The 18,163-nt window shown below is 37.2% G+C and overlaps 4 protein-coding genes across 11 annotated transcripts; 3 read left to right on the top strand and 1 right to left on the bottom strand.

Moving 5' to 3' along the window:
* Window positions 1-493: 493 nt before the first annotated feature.
* On the top strand, window positions 494-5,222 carry LOC125575677 (RNA-binding protein 28-like). Of its 8 annotated transcripts, none has more exons than XM_048756271.1 (17): window positions 494-669; window positions 750-810; window positions 897-926; window positions 1,011-1,141; window positions 1,247-1,443; window positions 1,563-1,696; window positions 1,947-2,084; window positions 2,159-2,211; window positions 2,311-2,351; window positions 2,464-2,518; window positions 2,599-2,713; window positions 2,861-3,374; window positions 3,468-3,681; window positions 3,754-3,790; window positions 3,899-4,067; window positions 4,141-4,270; window positions 4,474-5,222. In XM_048756271.1, the coding sequence occupies exons 6-15, from the start codon at window positions 1,606-1,608 to the stop codon at window positions 3,916-3,918; spliced, it is 1,278 nt and encodes a 425-aa protein (XP_048612228.1). In that variant the 5' UTR covers window positions 494-669; window positions 750-810; window positions 897-926; window positions 1,011-1,141; window positions 1,247-1,443; window positions 1,563-1,605; the 3' UTR covers window positions 3,919-4,067; window positions 4,141-4,270; window positions 4,474-5,222. The 8 variants fall into 8 exon arrangements, with proteins under 8 accessions (XP_048612228.1, XP_048612229.1, XP_048612230.1 ...); XM_048756272.1 differs by having other exon boundaries at window positions 4,141-4,336; XM_048756273.1 differs by having other exon boundaries at window positions 4,141-4,368.
* LOC111213435 lies at window positions 4,666-5,222 on the top strand. The gene has a single exon (XM_048756280.1). The coding sequence runs from the start codon at window positions 4,666-4,668 to the stop codon at window positions 4,966-4,968; it is 303 nt and encodes a 100-aa protein (XP_048612237.1). The 3' UTR covers window positions 4,969-5,222.
* A 199-nt stretch (window positions 5,223-5,421) lies between these two features.
* Window positions 5,422-8,225, top strand: LOC111213433 (probable cysteine protease RD19B). The gene is made up of 4 exons (XM_022715188.2): window positions 5,422-5,904; window positions 6,029-6,148; window positions 6,235-6,481; window positions 6,566-8,225. Exons 1-4 carry the CDS (start codon window positions 5,446-5,448, stop codon window positions 6,829-6,831), a joined length of 1,092 nt encoding a protein of 363 aa, XP_022570909.2. The 5' UTR covers window positions 5,422-5,445; the 3' UTR covers window positions 6,832-8,225.
* Window positions 8,226-12,483: 4,258 nt separating this feature from the next.
* Window positions 12,484-17,393, bottom strand: LOC106420755 (V-type proton ATPase subunit a2). The gene is made up of 18 exons (XM_013861597.3): window positions 17,134-17,393; window positions 17,004-17,048; window positions 16,792-16,914; window positions 16,591-16,698; window positions 16,220-16,330; window positions 15,966-16,139; window positions 15,743-15,880; window positions 15,527-15,634; window positions 15,321-15,428; window positions 15,080-15,228; window positions 14,603-14,756; window positions 14,182-14,342; window positions 13,893-14,099; window positions 13,608-13,791; window positions 13,441-13,524; window positions 13,147-13,340; window positions 12,981-13,040; window positions 12,484-12,894 (listed from the first exon to the last, which is right to left on the bottom strand). The coding sequence occupies exons 1-18, from the start codon at window positions 17,290-17,292 to the stop codon at window positions 12,690-12,692; spliced, it is 2,472 nt and encodes an 823-aa protein (XP_013717051.2). The 5' UTR covers window positions 17,293-17,393; the 3' UTR covers window positions 12,484-12,689.
* Window positions 17,394-18,163: the final 770 nt, after the last annotated feature.

Raw genomic sequence — 18,163 nt, 5'->3', positions numbered from 1 at the left:
GAATTCAGAGGGAAGCTGGTTTTGAACTTTTAGTCGGCGGAATATTGATTCAACTTTGTGTAGTTATGGTGTCACATAATATTTCAAAAAAAGAAAACATAAACATGTAAATTTGTTATAGCTCTAAATGTTGATCAAATTAATGAGTGAAAATAGTGAATTCCTTGTCATTACTTTTACGAGGACTATTTGTTATCTATGATTCTTTAATATGTTTTTACATTTAAGGAATTATAGACTATATTTATTTCATATCAAATTTGAAGAGAAACATAGTAATAAATATTACTCTTCATTCCTTTTATTTTATTTCTCGTCGTTCTTTTCTTTCTTATTATTTGAAGGAAGGTTACAGGTTAGAGACTACCGTATTTGGGTATTTTTAAAAAAGGCCATGTGTTACTTTTCCGTGTACTGTTGTCCATTGGGCTTTCATTTTATAACGAATTGACAAGAAAAGGGTGTATTTCGGTTCGGTTGTAGTAAATATCTGGTATAGCCGATTAAGTTTGGGTTTAATGGTTTTGAAAAAATAAACCCTAGACTGAAAGGTATCATCAATCAAAGTCAATGGGGAAGAACAAGAGGAAAGATGGAGAAGAAACATCTCTACACTCTGCTGCCACTGTATGCGTCTCTGGCTTGCCTTATTCCTTCACCAACGCGCAGGTACCTTTCTTAGTTCGAGTTTGGATCCGAGAATACGAGCTTCTGAATTTTCAGTTGACTTATTAAAATTGTTGTTTCAGCTTGAAGAAGCCTTTAGCGACGTTGGTCCCGTTTGGCTTTGCTTTATGGTCACAAACAAAGGTGACTTGCATTATTATTGAAACACAAAAAGCTATCTCGCAGCCCATCAGGACCTAATGATCTTTTCTCTATTTTCTTGTTTACAGGATCTAATGAGGCTTTGCTTTTGTCAAATTGTGAGCTAACCCACTTGTTGAAACTAACTAACTGATTCTCTTGCTGAGCAAAGTTATCATATTTATAATGTGTCCTTTTGGTAGTGCTTTGCCAGAAGATGCTAACCGTGCCATTGAGTTGAAGAACGGTTCCACTGTTGGTGGCCGTAGGATTACAGTCAAACAGGCCACCCATCGCCCTTCTCTTAAAGAGCGTCGTTCAAAAGCAGCCCAAGGTGGTCGTTGTAGTGAACTTTTGGGATAGTTTCAAATAATACTGTTTATCTCAGCATTCACCCAATTCATTGACATCGATTTCTTATGCTTCTTATTTTCTCTAGGGATCTCAGTACCTGATAATTTCCCTGAGACAGACACGCAAGGTATAAGTCTGCCTAGATTTGGTTTCTTAGTCTAAGTAAGTTGCATCAGTTCCTCCACCCGAGGAAAAAATAGAGAAGAAGCCAATTGAGCGCAAAAAACCAACTAAGCTTCATGTTGATTTAGCTGATAAAGAAACATGTTCAGATAAGCAAAGGTATGAGTCTATAATAACGTGCTGTCCATTTGTAAGGAAGACTCTCTAATTGAAATTAAGCAAGTTGTTCTATACGTATCATTAAAAATATATATCTATGTATTTTTCGTTCTGTGAAGAGTGGCAAGAACTGTAATCTTTGGTGGCCTTGTTAATGCTGACATGGCAGAGGCAGTCCATAGTCGTGTCAAAGAGATTGGCACTGTGTGCTCTGTCAGATATCCCCTCCCCAAAGAAGAGCTTCAACAAAATGGTATTGATATCTTGTTAATAAAATCTAGGCAAATCTCTGTTTGCATGGTTTTTATTTTGTAAATGATATTTATCATATGATTTTGGTATCAAGTGTGCACATGCCATTTCTGGTTTCTGAATGTTTGGAAAACACCCTATCCACCTGTTAATTAATACTTTGAGCATATAGTTAAAACTTAGTTGATTCTCTTATAAGAGCACGCCAGACTTTGTGTTCATTAAGCTTTGAAATGTATTGTCTTTATCAGGTCTTACCCAAGACGGATGCAGGACAGAAGCATCAGCTGTTTTATTTACGAGTGTCAAATCTGCTTGTGCTGCTGTTGCAGCACTACATCAAACAGAGATAAAGGGAAATCTCGTTTGGGCGCGTCAGCTCGGTGGGGGAGGTGAGCATTATTTGCGTTTAACTGATTAGCATCCGGAACATTTCATGATCTCTTGGTATTTTGTTGGAGGCAGGGGTCAAAGGCTCAGAAGTGGAAACTTATTATCCGAAATCTTCCTTTTAAGGTTCTTACAACCTGATTATTATTCTTTTTGTTATTTCTAAAGTTTCATACGTGAAGTTATGTATGTTTTTCTCATTGATCTTTTTTGTGGAATTTGCAGGCTAAACCAAGTGAAATTAAAGAGGTCTTTTCAGCAGTAGGGTTTGTATGGGATGTTTTTGTTCCTAAAAATTTGGAAACTCGTCTGGGTGGTTTTCTTTGGTTATGAATAAATGAATGTGCACTATTCTCATTTAGTGAATTATATTGGCAGGTTACCCAAGGGTTTTGCATTTGTCAAATTCACGTGTAAGAGAGATGCAGAAAATGTAAGTTTTAGAAACATGGTTATCTTGATTTGGTCATATTCAACTCAGATCTCTTGTCTTACTTGTATTTGCATCTTCAGGCAATTCAAAAGTTCAACGGGCACATGTTTAGTAAAAGACCTATAGTGGTAGACTGGGCTGTACCTAAGAATCTCTATAATGGTGCCGCTGATGCCGTTACTGCTCCAGAAGATGGTATGTTTCTATATTGTTTTTTATCGCTGTGAATCTTATAATTAAATGGCTTTAAATTTCTTGTAGTTATTGTGTATGGGATCTGATAATCTATTAGTGGCCGAGCCTTTTTCTAACAGAATATTCATACTTTTTTGGCGTTGGCAGGTGAAAAAAATGGGAGTGATGAGGAGAGTGATAACAGTAGTGTTGATATGGAGGAGGTTGATGATGCTGTAGAAAGCCACCAATCTTCCGGAGATGATATTGATGATGATGAGGAGGACAGCAGTGACAAACCAAGTGAATCAGTTGTACTAGAGAAAGATGCTGTGACCGATGTGAATTTTGAAGAGGAAGCAGATGTTACGAGAAAGGTGCTTAAGAACTTTCTTGCGTCTTCAAAAGTAAATATTGCTTCTAATGATGGAGAGACAGAGGAGTCGGATAAAAACAAACTCGAGGATTCATCAGCTAAGCCTGTCGTTGAATCTTCTGGTGTCTCTGAACCTTTGAAAACCAAAGAGGTGGCTCCTAAAGAAACGCAGGAAGATGATGATTTTAAGAGAACTGTGTTTATAAGCAACATCCCATTTGATGTTAGTAAGGAAGAGGTCACGCAGAGGTTTGCCGTGTTTGGGCAAGTTGAATCTTTATTCCTAGTTCTCCACCCAGTCACAAAGTATGCATCCTCCTATTCTTTGAAAGTTCATTCAATCATTAAAAAGCGCTACTGTTTTCACATTTATCTCTATGTGTTTTTTTTTTTTTTCAGACGACCAAAAGGGACGGCATTTCTAAAGTTCAAAACAGCAGATGCATCAGATGCAGCCATTTCAGCAGCCAGTACTGCCTCAGGTGTCGGTGTCCTTCTTAAAGGCAGGCAAGTGAGCGTTATGAGAGCTGTGGATAAGAAATCTGCACAAGACATTGGACTCGAAAAGACAAAGGAGAAGAATCTTGACCATCGGAATCTTTATCTTGCTAAGGTACACACACACTTCTCTCGTTTCCTCTCAAAATCTCTTGCATTGACTTGACCCCGTTTTGGCTTTCCGCAGGAAGGTCAGATCCTTGAAGGTACACCTGCTGCTGAGGGTGTGTCTGCAGAAGATATCCTCTTTGTTTTTGTTCTTGCTCAGACAAGAGTGTTACTGTCTAGGGAAAAGAGATGATTGATTGAGCATGTGTGGTTTTACTTTGCAGATTGCATGAAAACAAAATGAAAAAGCTTCAGTCTCCTAACTTCCATGTATCTAAAACGAGGATTGTTATCTACAATTTGCCAAAGTCAATGAATGAAAAGCAACTACAAAAGCTCTTAGTTGATGCTGTTACTTCACGAGCTACAAAGCAGAAGCCAACTGTCCGACAGGTAACATATTCGCTTCCTTTGTGCTAACATAGTTCTGCCATCTTTAATCTGGTTTCTTTTGTTTTGAATGAAGATAAAGTTCTTACAAAACGAGAAGAAGGGTAAAGTTGATACGAAGAACTACTCACGTGGAGTTGCATTTGTAGAGTTCACAGAGCATGACCATGCTCTTGTTGCCCTCAGAGTACTTAACAACAATCCTGGTAAATATTTGCTGAATTATAATCTTGTTGAGGACCAAATGTCTCTGCCAAACCAATGAACGTAAGGTAATATATCAGAGTACTTAACAACAATCCTGGTAAATATTTGCTGAATTATAATCTTGTTTCCATTTAATAAAAATATTCAGTAGAATCCAAGAATCACAATCTGATATATTACCTTATGTTCATTGGTTTGGCAGAGACATTTGGTCCTCAACACCGTCCCGTTATTGAATTTGCTGTTGATAACGTCCAGAAGCTGAAGCTGCATAAAGCCAACCAACAGTTTCAACGCAATAGACAGAATGAATCTGAGGAGAAGCAGTCTAACGGTGAGGCGCAGGCAGGAGACATTCATCCTGGCAATGATTTAAAACGAAGAAGAACGAGGGATGGGGATAACACTGGTCCAGTGGAAGAGAAGGCTATGCCGTCAACGTGAACAGAGGAAAGAACAAGCAAAACCGGAGGAGAAGAGTCTCTCAGTGAAAGAAGATGCAGGGAACAAGAAAGGCCAGTGGAAGAAGAGACAGGTTTCCAAAGATGTGAGCGATGCGCCAAGAAAGAGAAAGTTTGAAGAGGTTAGAGGTGGAGAGAAAGTAAACGGGCAAAGGAAAAGAGAGAATCAGAAGAAGAAGAAGCAAGGTGGACCTCCCGAGGTTCAGGACAAACTCGATATGTTGATTGAACAGTAAAGGTCTAAGTTCTCGCAGAGCTCAGCCAAAACCGGTCCACAAAAACAAAGATCCGGACAAGTCAGGCGATGGTTCCAGTCCTGATACCTTGTTTTTGTCTGAAAAATCTCCACAATCTCATTTCTAGTTTCATTTTTGCTTTGTATCCATCCCCATAACTTGACCAGATCCAAACCATGGATTTGTTTTTAAACCGGTTTAGCACAACAGAACCGGTTAAGCAAGACGTCAACGAAAATAGCATGTTTTAAATACAGCCTAAAAACGGTTAGTCACCTAACCCCTGAATTAGCAGAATACACGCGGGTGCCAACGAACATTCTCGCGGGAAACCTAGATTACAGCCTACAAGTCAATCTAACACGTGGCAGATTATAATTGGCTACAATCCTGTTTCACACGTTCCGCTTTTTCCGATTTAAAATATCTTATATAAACCGGTCTCTTGACCTCTCTGCTTTCTCCATTACACACACGATGGAACATCTTAGGGTTTTATTCTCAGTCTCTCTTCTCTTCGCATTCTTCGTCTCCCTTTCGTTCTGTGAGAACGACGGCGACGATATCTTGATCCGGCAAGTGGTTAACGGATCGGAGCCGAAGGTATTGTCATCGGAGGAGGATCACTTTTCTCTGTTCAAGAGGAGATTCGGAAAGGTTTACGGTTCTCTCGAGGAGCACCACCACAGATTCGCGGTTTTCAGATCTAATCTTCAGAGAGCGATGCGTCATCAGAGGATGGATCCTTCTGCTCGCCATGGCGTCACGCAGTTCTCCGATCTGACTCCTTCTGAGTTTAGGAGAATGCATTTAGGGGTTAGAGGTGGGTTTAAGCTTCCCAAGGACGCTAATCAGGCGCCGATTCTTCCTACCAAGGACCTCCCAGAGGATTTTGATTGGAGAGATCGTGGAGCAGTTACTCCCGTCAAGAATCAGGTATTAGAGATAATGTAACATCCCGAATTGTGATTAGCCGTGGCCGGTCGGGGTCTTATAGATATATTGACAGTAAGATGTGTATTTTACGGACCAAGACTGTGATTAATTTTTTTTTCTGTAGGGATCATGTGGATCGTGCTGGAGTTTCAGCACTACAGGAGCGCTTGAAGGTGCTCACTTCCTCTCAACTGGCCAACTTGTTAGTCTCAGTGAACAACAGCTCGTAGATTGTGATCACGAGGTCAGTCTCGTCTTTTCATTTATGATCATTGCTTCGTGTCACGTACTTTTGAATTGAATAGTGCCTATCTCTTTTTGTGTTTGTAGTGTGATCCTGAACAGGAAGGTTCGTGTGACTCTGGTTGCAACGGCGGCCTAATGAACAGCGCCTTTGAGTACACCCTCAAAACCGGGGGGCTCATGCGAGAGGATGACTATCCCTACGAAGGCACCGATGGTGGGACCTGCAAGTTGGACAAGTCTAAGATTGTTGCATCTGTCTCCAACTTCAGTGTTGTCTCTATTAACGAAGATCAAATCGCTGCAAATCTTGTCAAAAACGGTCCTCTAGCTGGTATCAACTAACTCTCTCCGCTCCTAACATCACTGATGATTAACTAACCTTTTAAGGCTAATATCTGCGTTTTGGACTTTGCAGTGGCTCTAAATGCAGCTTACATGCAAACCTACATGGGAGGAGTATCGTGCCCTTACATATGCTCGAAGAGGCTCAACCACGGTGTGTTGTTGGTGGGTTATGGTTCGGCCGGTTTTTCTCAGGCAAGGTTCAAGGAAAAGCCGTATTGGATCATCAAAAACTCATGGGGAGAAACCTGGGGTGAGAATGGTTTCTATAAGTTATGCAAAGGCCGTAATGTTTGCGGCGTTGACAGTATGGTTTCCACCGTCGCTGCCGCTGTCTAGAGGGTTTTTATTATTAAGACAATTTCGCATTTGTCTCTTGTCTCTGTTATAAAACCTGTAAATAAATTAAATGAAATGCATTTCTCTGTGAATCTTTTTTTGGAAAACCAACATCACAAGAACCATTTCAAAGAAGATAGAGAATCAACACAATCCAGCCATCATTATCCAAGGACATAAAACATACTCTTCATAAAATGCATGTTTTAGAAAAAATTGTTTCAAAAAAATAAGTTTTTATATTTTCGAAGCACTTTTATCAACTAATAATAATTGTAAATTTCAAACAATTAATTGCATTTACTAAATTTCTGGTTTTGTGTTTGGAGTATGCTTTAGATTTCTGCAGAATCCGCATGAGATTGGTAATGACTGTAGTTTTAAATTTTTTGCTGTAGAAAAAAATCTGTAGACTTTTTGCTGTGGCTTTAGATTTTATTGCTGTAGAATTTTATGGAAAGCACTAAAAATTTGCTTTGGATATTTGGCTCTGCAGAACACTTGTACAACTGTAGGTTATTTTAAAAGTTGTGGTTTCAAAAAAAAATTTAAAACTTGATTGATCTGAATTTGGTGCCGTAGAAATAAATAGGGCTGTGAACAACACCTAAATCAACTACCAATCACCTGTATCGATAGCCTTTAGAAAGCTTCAAGTACTTTTTCCCAAAGACCAGCTGTAACCATGCCATTCGGTACATGTATAATCAAATGTTAACGCTTAGCTTTAAGATTTGACGTAATGCATGAGGGTTACGTAAGTGCCGTTGGAATTACTTTTTGAACATTATGAATAAGATATTCATACGTCAAAAATAAAGTTTTATTTGAATGAGAAATAGAGGTCTAATGTGTGTGATTTGAGAATCTTGTATAAACTAGCAAATACATATATTAGATATTTGATCTTGGATTTGGGTTTTGACTTCATGTTCATTAACTTAAATCAAATATATGTTGATCTTTTATAGTGATAAAATATAAAAAAGAAATATATTTTAAAGTATATTATTTAGTTTGAATTGGTCAAATAAAAAATAATTTTACTCTTTAATTTCTTGGTCAAAATGTGGAATAAATTCACATAATAATTGACAAGAATTAAAGACTCTATTAGTGCACCATGGAGGTTTCATTTTTTGTGTTGAAAAATGAAACTTGTGCTTCTCATGATTTTTTTATAAAAGGGCTTGCTAGCATTATAGAAAATACTCACATTCATACAATCAAGAAACATTTTTCCCACTCAGAATAGTTATGCTAGTATTTTTTTTTATTTTGAGTCCGAGAGTACATCACAGAAATAGGGTCGATAGATTCTGTTTTTCGGTGATGGTAAACAGAAACAATGCTGCAGTTGTATCCTGTGAATCTGAGCGCCATGAAACCGTCACACTACGGGGAGTTTAAAGATTTAAGGAAAGTGATTAACTATCTCGACTCTGCAATTCTTCTTTATTTTTTTATTTCGGTATTGAAATTTTAATTTATATTCTTATTATTCTTTACAAATATCAGTTGTCCTATGGTAGTAAAATAAAGTTCCTACACTTTTAAATCTTTAAATATTGTTTGTGCTTTTGCACTAAAAATATTAATATTTGTTAAAAGTTGATTTTTAAGAACAGGTAATGGAAACAAGAATTATAACATTCTTCGAACCAGAATAGTCAAGATGTGGAAATCTGGATGTGTGTTTTCTCCTACCAGTTTTTGATATTGTGTAAAGCTTGTATTCTTGCGCTAACATTTTATTTTTTGCAGGATCGATTGAATTATTTAAAATAATTCTCTTCCAATTATGTGTTTCTGGTTGTGATTTGCATGATTCACTGGTTATTAGCATTGTTCGCCTTTGGTTAATATATTTTTTTTTTTTTTTAACCAGGATGGGTTCGGGCCTTCGGCCTTAATCTCCCCCTGAACCCGGAACCAGCCTGCGTCTGTACCCACCAGGGGGCCTAAGTCATCTGTGGCCGGATCTCGAACTCGTGATGGCGGGCACCTCAGCTGAGGTTCTTTTACCACCAGACCACGAGGTCCGGTTTAAATAATGACTAGAATGTTCATCAGTTTATATTATTGGTTAAAAGCCTGATTTGTCTGGTAGTCAATTTTTGATTAACCGGAATAGAAAAAAAAATTAATTCTTTTGATTCCATCTCAAGCAATCTAGCGTTTAAAGACTTTAGAGATTCTGATTTGGTATCTTGATTTTTGTTATTAAATAGTTAAAAACGTTTTTTTTCAATGGTCAAAAATGTGTAAATGCTTGACTTGGTTAAAGACAATTTATTTGTTTTAATTATCAAGAATGAGAATGACTAACGTTTTGATTTCTTGTTTCAGATTTTTTGGAAAAACTTAATTTGATTATTAAGTGCTTGATCATAAGGAAAGAAAATTGATACAGTTTTCAAGTATGGTGATACCATAGTTATAAAAAAAACATTTTGATCTTTGAGAGATAAAATTATATGGATGGAAATGGATTTTTGTGAGTCGACGCTCCAACTTAAGTTTGGGAGAGGTCTACCACATATAAATCATTTGTCATAGGAAATAAAATGTATTGATATTAATCAAAAACATTTCTATTTCATCAATGCTTAAATACAATTTTGTAAAAAAGATTGACCATGCAAAAACAGTGAGAATTTTCAGACTAACATGGCTAAAACTGACATGTGTATTGTAGTTTATTAAGTCAATATGGTTGAGAATAATCATATAATGGTTTTGATGGCAAAAATAATATCTTATAATGATATGTATATTTGCTAAAAAGCAAAATATGGTTTTGGAAAAATCCAAAACATACAAGTTGTATTTATAAATCAACTTGAGAGAACTATGAAAATAGTTGTATGTAAAATGTGAATTTCTAAGAATGAAACACATTTTTCAAGAAAATTGTAATAATTTTCGAAATTGCTTTTTATTCATTTAAATCAAAAAGAGTTGTAGATTAACTTTCTAAACTCTTAAGAGATGTTAAATATAAATATGCATGTTTTTGAGTTATCTCAACAAATGTGGGGGAAGCTTTACTTACCATATAAAGTCGTTGGCAAGAGGTCATATGAACTTAGTGATAGTTATCACAATATGATTTTTAAAAAAAAAATACTAGTGTCATACACTGAATTTTCTGTATAATGATTAATTCTATCTTGGAAAAAGATGACAAAAATCATTAGACAATTGATCTCGACTAATCTCAAGAGATTATGTTCATTGTGATGACAACCTAGGATCCTTTATTAAAGGTGTGTCATGAGATCATATTGTATATCATCAAGAGGAATGGGTTAGCCTGTGAATTAAGATGAGGTTTGGCGGTAACTCTACTTAACTGACTGGAGATCCCAAGAAATAGGTTCAAGGAGACAACTAAGTCAAACTAAATCTGCCCAAAGCACTGTATGACTTCGGTCTATACTCAGTTCCTATGATGATTAAACAGTGCTACATGTAAGAAATAAATGATAAGCATTAGCTTTTAATGATTTGTGTCCATTGTTTTGAGATATGAATGGAGTAGTACATGATACTCCTCTAAACAAAACTAATGGCAAATCACCTTGTGAGTGTGAAATGGGGCCGTTTTTAGGAGAATGAAGGAAATGCTATATTCTCCAAGTTCACTCATAATTAACCAGGACTGTTCACAGCCAAAATGAACACAATAGAGAACCTAGTTATGTGAGAGAATGAAGCTGTGTTATAGCTATTGTCTAGGTTTACACCAAAGCCCGGTAGGTTCAAGACATCATGGCCACCTCCTGGCCGAGTAAATCCGATAACAATGACTGGTTCAAGGCTGAAAAATTGCTACCAACTCATCATGCAGTGGATTTTTCGTTTGTACTCTTAAAAGTCCTAAGGTCGAGTCTTGTCTAGGAAGTCAAGTCTGTCGAGTCGTCTAGTGTCTAGAGTCATTTCTATTCATGTGGGGGATTGTTGGAACTATTTTTTGAACATTATGAATAAGGTATTCATATGTCAAAAATTAAGTTTTATTTGAATGAGAAATGGAGGTCTAATGTGTGTGATTTGAGAATCTTGTATAAAGTAGCAAATACATACATTAGATATTTGATCTTGGATTTGAGTTTGATTTGTTAGTTGGACTTCATGTTCATTAACTTAAATCAAATATATGTTGATCTTTTATAGTGATAAAATATAAAAAAGAAATTCATTTTAAAGTATATTATTTAGTTTGAATTGGTCAAACAAAAAATAATTTTACTCTTTAATTTCTTGGTCAAAATGTGGAATAAATTCACATAATAATTGACAAGAATTAAAAATTCCATTAGTGCACCATGGAGGTTTCATTTTTTGTGTTGAAAAATGAAACTTGTGCTTCTCATGATTTTTCTATAAAAGGGCTTGCTAGCATTATAGAAAATACACACATTCATACAATCAAGAAACATTTCTCCCACTCAAAATAGTTATGCTAGTATTTTTTATTTATTTTGAGTCTGAGAGTACATCACAGAAATAATGTCGATAGATTCTGTTTTTCGGTGATGGTAAACAGAAACAATGATGCAGTTGTAACTTGAGAATCTGAGCACCATGAAACCGTTATACTATGGGGCGTATAAAGATTTAAGGAAAGAGATTAACTATCTCGACTCTGCAATTCTTCTTTATTTTTATATTTCGATATTGAAATTTTAATTTATGTTCTTATTATTCTTTACAAATATCAGTTGTCCTACGGTAGTAAAATAAATTTCCTACAATTGCTACTTGAACCTAATTCTAATGGCGGTGAAGAGCTCTCAAGTGCGACGTCCAGATGTTGCAAAGTAATGTAAACTTGAATGTAAACATGTACATCTTTGTTTCTTCTATAGAAGGAAGTATACTTTACTCTATCTTCTCCGTACATACTAATTACGCCCACAGTAGTTATTAAGAAAATGATATAAAAAAATAGTATGAGCTCAGTTTCTCGACAAGCAAACACAGCAACAAACGGAGGATTTTAACCTTAATTAATAACTAGATTTTAGACGCGATATAAAATCACAAAATTATTTATTTTTAGTTTCTGTTTACTCTTACACCGACCAACTTGATTTTGATGTTTCTTGTAAATAAATACTCCCTCCGTTTTTTAATATAAGTCGTTTTAGAGAATTTTTTATGTTCCAAGTTATATGACGTTTTCGGTTTTCTATATAAAATTTACTAACACTTAATGTTATATGACCAATGATAATATACCTTCTATTTTATTATTGGTTGACTTATAGTTAGGTAAATAATTAATGATGTTTTTGTTTAGAAAATATAAAAAATTAATGATTTTTTAATTTATTATTAATTTTTAATTTACGAGCACAATTCTAAAATGGACTTATATTAAAAAACGTAGGGACTATATTTAATTCCAGTTTCAGCTTTGAAAGTGCTTCTAGATTCTACGTTGCACAAGGATATAGCTCTCTCTCTCACTATCTATTCCTTACAAGCTGAACCATATTATGTCTCCCTACATTCCAGTGGTTTTGTGTCTGGAGGATAATGAGGCTTTAGCTTTAGAATAGCTTTATTAGCTCAGTTACATTAGTTTAGTTTCTCGACAAACAACAAAGGAGGATTCTTATGCTTAAATAATTCCTTCCTGCCTTCCCCAACTTATTACCTCCATTACTAATAGTTTGGTTTCTTGATAAACAAGCACAACAACACATGGGAAGTAGAAAACATCCAAAGTTTGTCTTGAATAAAACAAATAAAATAATTTGATTGAAGCAGGTAACTCTCCGAGTCCTTCTCGTACCTTATATATGCACATACGCAGAAGCGGGCAAAAGAAAATCATCATCACTCACTTACTCGTCTTCGTTTCCGAGGAGTGTGAAAGTGAAGGGAGCAAACTTGTAGCCATCGCCTTCGTAGAACTTGTTCTGATACTCCACCCAGTGAAGACGCAGTGCGTGAAGGAACGCGCTCAAAGTCTCCATCACCAGAAGCACTCCCACCGTTGCAAATATGAAGACGAGGATCCCAACGATCAGGATCAAGAAATTGTTGAATCTGAAAAGAAGAGAGTGAGATTCTGATGTTACTATCAACATGAACTGTGAGATTAGTTAGAGAAAGATGTAACAGCATTTACTTACCCCCAAGCCATAAGGAGGACCTTCTCGTAGAAGACTGACGACAACTCCGAGTGTGCAAGACTGAACAAGAACGTGGACATAAATCATTATATACTTCAACATAAAAGAACCGGTAAGATAATACTATATGTGACTAAACTAGTAAGTCATTGGTTGTCTTTTGTACCTGAGGGCCCAGAGACGAAGATAAGAAGCTGTGTTGGAAACAGCTCCAAGCACAAACTCAATGGTGTGAATGAGCTGGTGCACAAAGATTTCGCTGAATTCGAACTCTTCGTGTCCATGAGCTCCCCCGTTTGTTTCTACTTGAAGACTCTCATCTGTCTCCCCAAGCTGTGCGTATGACTGACCTTGATGTCTCTGAAGAAAAGCAAAAAAAAATCAACGTTTCAGTTATGGTCAATCATATTAATTCAGTTTGAAAAGCTTTATAACTAAACTGACGAGGAAAGGGACTCACAGCTTCATGTTGTTTCTTCAAGATGAACGGCTTTGGCAACAACATCCACGGAACAGATATTAGTGCCAGAAAGAGGAAAGTGAGCTGAAACCGGAAAAAGATTTGAGATGAGAGAATATATACATAAATACAGAGAAGGAGCATTGTTGTTGGGTACCGATGCAAACCTGTACTGTTTTCTGGTAAGGGAAAAGCTGATTCTCTCCCAAATCTTCCATTGGGCTCAGGAACATGTAGATCATTACGTGATACAAATCCGCTTGAGAACCAGTGCACCACTTTATGATGATTAGGGCGGAGAGGTATCCAAACAAACAGTTCAAGAATATCATCTGGGGAACGAACTGGAACCTGGAAATCATGCGTGATCAATCCATTATATACTTTTTAACTATGATTAATTCAGACTTTATTTGTTTGGGATATAGGATGAAGAACTAGAATAAACTCACCATATGTTTACAGCGCTTTTGAAGAATTTTGCATTACAGAAGCTCATAATGATTCCAAGGTTCATTTGGGCAACTCCAAGAAGGATTGACATTTTCATCTTAAGGGAGTTGAGGAACGGTAACTCACTGCGGGTACCATGCCACACAGGATCTACTCCAAATGGATAAGTGTCTCTGGTTTTGATCAGACCAATCGTAGTAGCCTCACTGAACAAGAAGAGAGTAGAAGGCAAAAACTTAGAAACGTAAAGATTTATTCTCAAGGGTTTAGTGAAACTAATCGACAAACCTGCAAGAGGCATCCCGGCACTCATACGCCGAGGGAGCAAACAATGGGAATGGTATAGAGAAGAACTCGTTGTAGATTAAACCAGTGTATATTGAGAAGAGTGACATCATCAGTATAACATAACGGCCACCAAAAGCCATTTCCATAATATCCCCAAGTTTCTGTTGTCAGGAAGCAAGGGTTGATGGGTTAGCATATGGAATTGCAAGAAAGAAAAACATTGACGACCAACCAAAGTAACAACTAAGGAAATGGCATATCTTAGTTTATCACACCCTTTTTAAATGCTCAGTTGAATTATATTTAATTGCACATTAGCACGCAGCTCTAAAAAAAGTAACATATAACAAACAATTTGGAATTTTTCCAATCTGATACTGTGCTCAGTAGGACCATAGATGGTGCCAATTAGGGACATTACCTGGCTGGAAAGTTTCTTCTCTCTCAATACTAGATACATAGTTGCAATCAGCAGACAGATTCCATGACCCCAGTCACCAAACATAACAGCAAACAGGAAGGGGAAGGTAACAATTGTGAATACAGTAGGATTAGCTTCCTGATATTTGGCTACACTGAAATGTAGTGACAAAAAAAAGGATCAGTTCCTTCGGAAAAAAATGAAGCAAGCAAGTAAGGTTGATTCTACCAGCTGATTTGATTAAGGAAAACTCAGCTTCTATAAAAAAGTTTCCAGACTGAACAAAGAGACGAAGCAATGCAAAGTTCTTAAAAACAGTTGAAACAAAAACAAAAAAAAGTTTATATTCTAATGAGTATGTAAGATGCAGAATCTTAAAACTATACGGTCTTTTTCAATAGGTTGTTTAATAGTCAAATGAATTTTCGAATTCCTCTTTCCCAAAGAATAGAGGAAACTCCAGAAAGAGGTGCTTACCCGTATGCATCTACGATTTCCTGAAACGCAGTGGTAAATTTGTTTGTGCGGAAAAACGTTGGAGGCATCTCTTTGGTCCTCAGGACCTGGAAAATTGATCCAACTTGAGAGTTGGAGTCAACCGCAGCACGCTGCAACGCTTTTTGAATCTGCACATGCAAAATTTTATAAATCCCTGTCCCACCACCACCAGTACATATGCAATGATTTCAATTATATGCAACTATCTAGAGTTACTCACTTCTGGCGTTGCAAAGACAGGACTCCAGCCTTCACCCACAAGGCATTTCTTAGTCACATCAAGACTAAGCATGTTCAGAGTATGATAGATGGCTTTTTCCTTGCGAACCTGCATGGGTGAGGGTTAATGATGATTACTGATCTAACCAAACAAATATATGACATTGGGCAATAATGAGCACTCTACTAGTGAAAATAATATAAGACCTTGAGGTTCCATTGCTCAAACTTATCTCCAATGGTCTCCAGAAGAATCTTGCGGTGATCCAACCCAGCACTTATAGTAGTTTTAAGTTCTGCCAACCGACCCGTAACCTGAAACATTATGAGAAAACTAAACAAAGTTAATAATTTCTGAGAATATACGTATCAAAACATAGTGGACATCAGATAAATCCTCACACATCGAAAGATAATACATACCTCAGTCATCATTTGAGCTTGTTTGCTGAGGTCTTCGCTGAAAGGATAGCGATTGGCCCCAAAAGCTTCACATATCTTAAGAATTTTGCTTTTTGCTCTTTCCCCAGAATAGAAGACAACAAATACATTTTTCTCAGCCTGAAGCATTATTTTAGATAAAAAAAAAAGTCAATCTCAACTTGAGCAAACATAATAAGCTACGAGTAGAACATAAGTAGCTAACCTTCTCCCCGGAGTTGGGATCAACAACGGACTCCTCAATGACAGACTGTCGTATAAAGATGTTGCCTCTAGTCGCACGAAATAGGATCCTCTCGAACACCATAGACTTTTCACGAGGCACCAGCCCAGTGAGGAATCCAAGTTTTACTTGCTTTGTTGGATCAACAGACTTCTCCTGTTAAAAAAAAAGAAAGTTTGTAAGGCTATTTGCAGAAAACACAGCTTTAAGAAGTGAAACAGTAGCAGATTCCGTACTTCCTGCAACAAAGGAGCCTCGAGAGCGTCTTCACCCACTTGTTGTTGTGACTCAATCTCGCTCTGTTGAGCGGTAGCACTTCTATGGGCTGAAGCAAAAAATTCACCAGCCTGAAAAGAAAACACAACAGCCCCATGAGATGCATGAGATGTAAATATACATTTCGCACTATGGAAAGTCCTACACAGTCATTAAAACTATGCAGACCAAAGATTATCTATAGACTATAGTAGTATCTACTTTTCTGCTCAGGTAAAATATATTTACAGAAGCACAAAGCTGGCAAACTAGTCACAAACCAAATCAGGACTCTCTGTGTAATAAGGAGACGTTGCGTCTACAAACACTGAGTAAAATGAGAGCATATAACCTTCTCAAGAACGAGCTTGTACTCCATAAGTTCATTGTAAGAGCGCTGAAGCTTGTCATTATTAGCATTGATTTCGGAAAGTTCAGCTTCTAGCTCTCCAAGCTTGACCTGAAAAAGGGGAAAGAAGGAATCCAACTATAAGCATGAAACAAACAAAAATAAATGGCTGTCCAAAAAAAAAAACACAAAAGCAGTGTTCACCTCTACATCATCCAAATCAATATCAACATCATTGCCAAGGAACTCTTTGGGAGAAACTCCAGCCTTTGACATTTGGTCTTTGAAGAAACGCAACTTTCGAGCCATCTCTCCACATCTTTTGATCTTCATCCATAAATCAAGAAAATAGATCAACACCAACGTAAGAGATAGGGAACTTTCTTTCAACATTTGAAAAGAGATATGAAGTTTACCTGAGCAGCATAAGTCCGTTGAAATGGGCTCTTATCAGAATTAAGCTGCGATGATCAAAGATCGCAATTGAAGATCAAAGTTCAAGGAAACAGAATACAATCGAGAGAGAGAGAGAGAGAGAGTGCGTACGTCTTTGAACTGGACGAGGCCGAGATCGCCAAGGTAAGAGACTGTGAGATGAGCAGATTCCATCGGAACAATGACCTGAACGAGCTGCATCGGCTCTGACCGCATCAGATCCATCGGCGGACAGCAACCACCACCACCACCACCGCCAATCTCCGCCATGTCGAGATCAGATGAGCTTAACGACAATTCTCAAGAGGTGATTTTGATTTCGTTGTCTTCTCCTCCTCCTCTTGTGTAGTTACTGCCACGTACTATATTTTAAATGTGATCCTTCACCAGTTTGACCCACGTGATGTGACCCTTGGTGATTCACATGATTACGAAGCTTTCCAAATTACAGTTTTGTCCTGGGTCTCATCGTTACGGCCCATTTTTAACTTGGGCTTTATCTAGCTGGTATAGCCCATGTATTGTTTTAGCACACTATCATACATTCAACTTGATAGCCCTTTAGACTTTGTCGTGCGGTACCCATTAATTCGCTAAACATAGATGAAAGGGCTAATTTGCGATATATTTCTCTTTTATTTTGTAAAACAAAAAACCAGAAATATTTTTTTTTTGTTTAAAATGTAAAGATATTATTACCAAGTTTTTACGTTTTTGACAAAATTACAAAGGATAACAAGAAGTAGAGAAAACGAAATTAAAAACTAAACACAACTCTATCTAGCATCAACAGAGGCAGACACAACAAACCATGGCCGCTATCCAGAGGCTCGACCAAATCCACACCACGCGCTTGCCGCAAAAAGATAAACCAAGTTCAACCGAGAGCCGGAACCCGGTAATTTTGGCTTCCTCGATGATCCGCTTTTAAAGATAATGACCCATCTGAGAACAGCTTGTCGAGGGCTTCATAGCACCTGCCTACACGAACAGACAACAATAGTAGCGTCCAAGCACACCCGCCTCAACTAAATCGAGCATTTATTAGACCGGAGACGAGCAAAGAACACCTAGTACTAATGTACAGCGCCCCTAAACACCAAACGACCAAAGAACGGGTTGAAATTGTCACTGAACTCTG

The sequence above is a fragment of the Brassica napus genome, chromosome C4 (assembly GCF_020379485.1).
Source record: "Brassica napus cultivar Da-Ae chromosome C4, Da-Ae, whole genome shotgun sequence".
NCBI classification, from domain to species: Eukaryota; Viridiplantae; Streptophyta; class Magnoliopsida; order Brassicales; family Brassicaceae; genus Brassica; species Brassica napus.
The sequence above is the reverse complement of the archived record's forward strand: the minus strand, read 5'-3'. Positions and strand labels throughout refer to the sequence as shown.

Coding starts and splice junctions, on each gene's coding strand:
- LOC125575677 (XM_048756271.1), top strand. CDS start 1,606: ATGGCAGAGGCAGTCCATAGTCGTGTCAAAGAGATTGGCACTGTGTGC. Junction 2,085..2,158: donor GGCGCGTCAGCTCGGTGGGG/GAGGTGAGCATT, acceptor TTTGTTGGAGGC/AGGGGTCAAAGGCTCAGAAG. Junction 2,519..2,598: donor GTAAGAGAGATGCAGAAAAT/GTAAGTTTTAGA, acceptor TTGCATCTTCAG/GCAATTCAAAAGTTCAACGG.
- LOC111213435 (XM_048756280.1), top strand. CDS start 4,666: ATGGGGATAACACTGGTCCAGTGGAAGAGAAGGCTATGCCGTCAACGT.
- LOC111213433 (XM_022715188.2), top strand. CDS start 5,446: ATGGAACATCTTAGGGTTTTATTCTCAGTCTCTCTTCTCTTCGCATTC. Junction 5,905..6,028: donor TTACTCCCGTCAAGAATCAG/GTATTAGAGATA, acceptor TTTTTTCTGTAG/GGATCATGTGGATCGTGCTG. Junction 6,482..6,565: donor CAAAAACGGTCCTCTAGCTG/GTATCAACTAAC, acceptor TGGACTTTGCAG/TGGCTCTAAATGCAGCTTAC.
- LOC106420755 (XM_013861597.3), bottom strand. CDS start 17,292: ATGGCGGAGATTGGCGGTGGTGGTGGTGGTGGTTGCTGTCCGCCGATG. Junction 16,331..16,590: donor ACAAGCTCGTTCTTGAGAAG/GTTATATGCTCT, acceptor TTTTCTTTTCAG/GCTGGTGAATTTTTTGCTTC. Junction 13,041..13,146: donor CTTCGTCTCTGGGCCCTCAG/GTACAAAAGACA, acceptor GTTCTTGTTCAG/TCTTGCACACTCGGAGTTGT.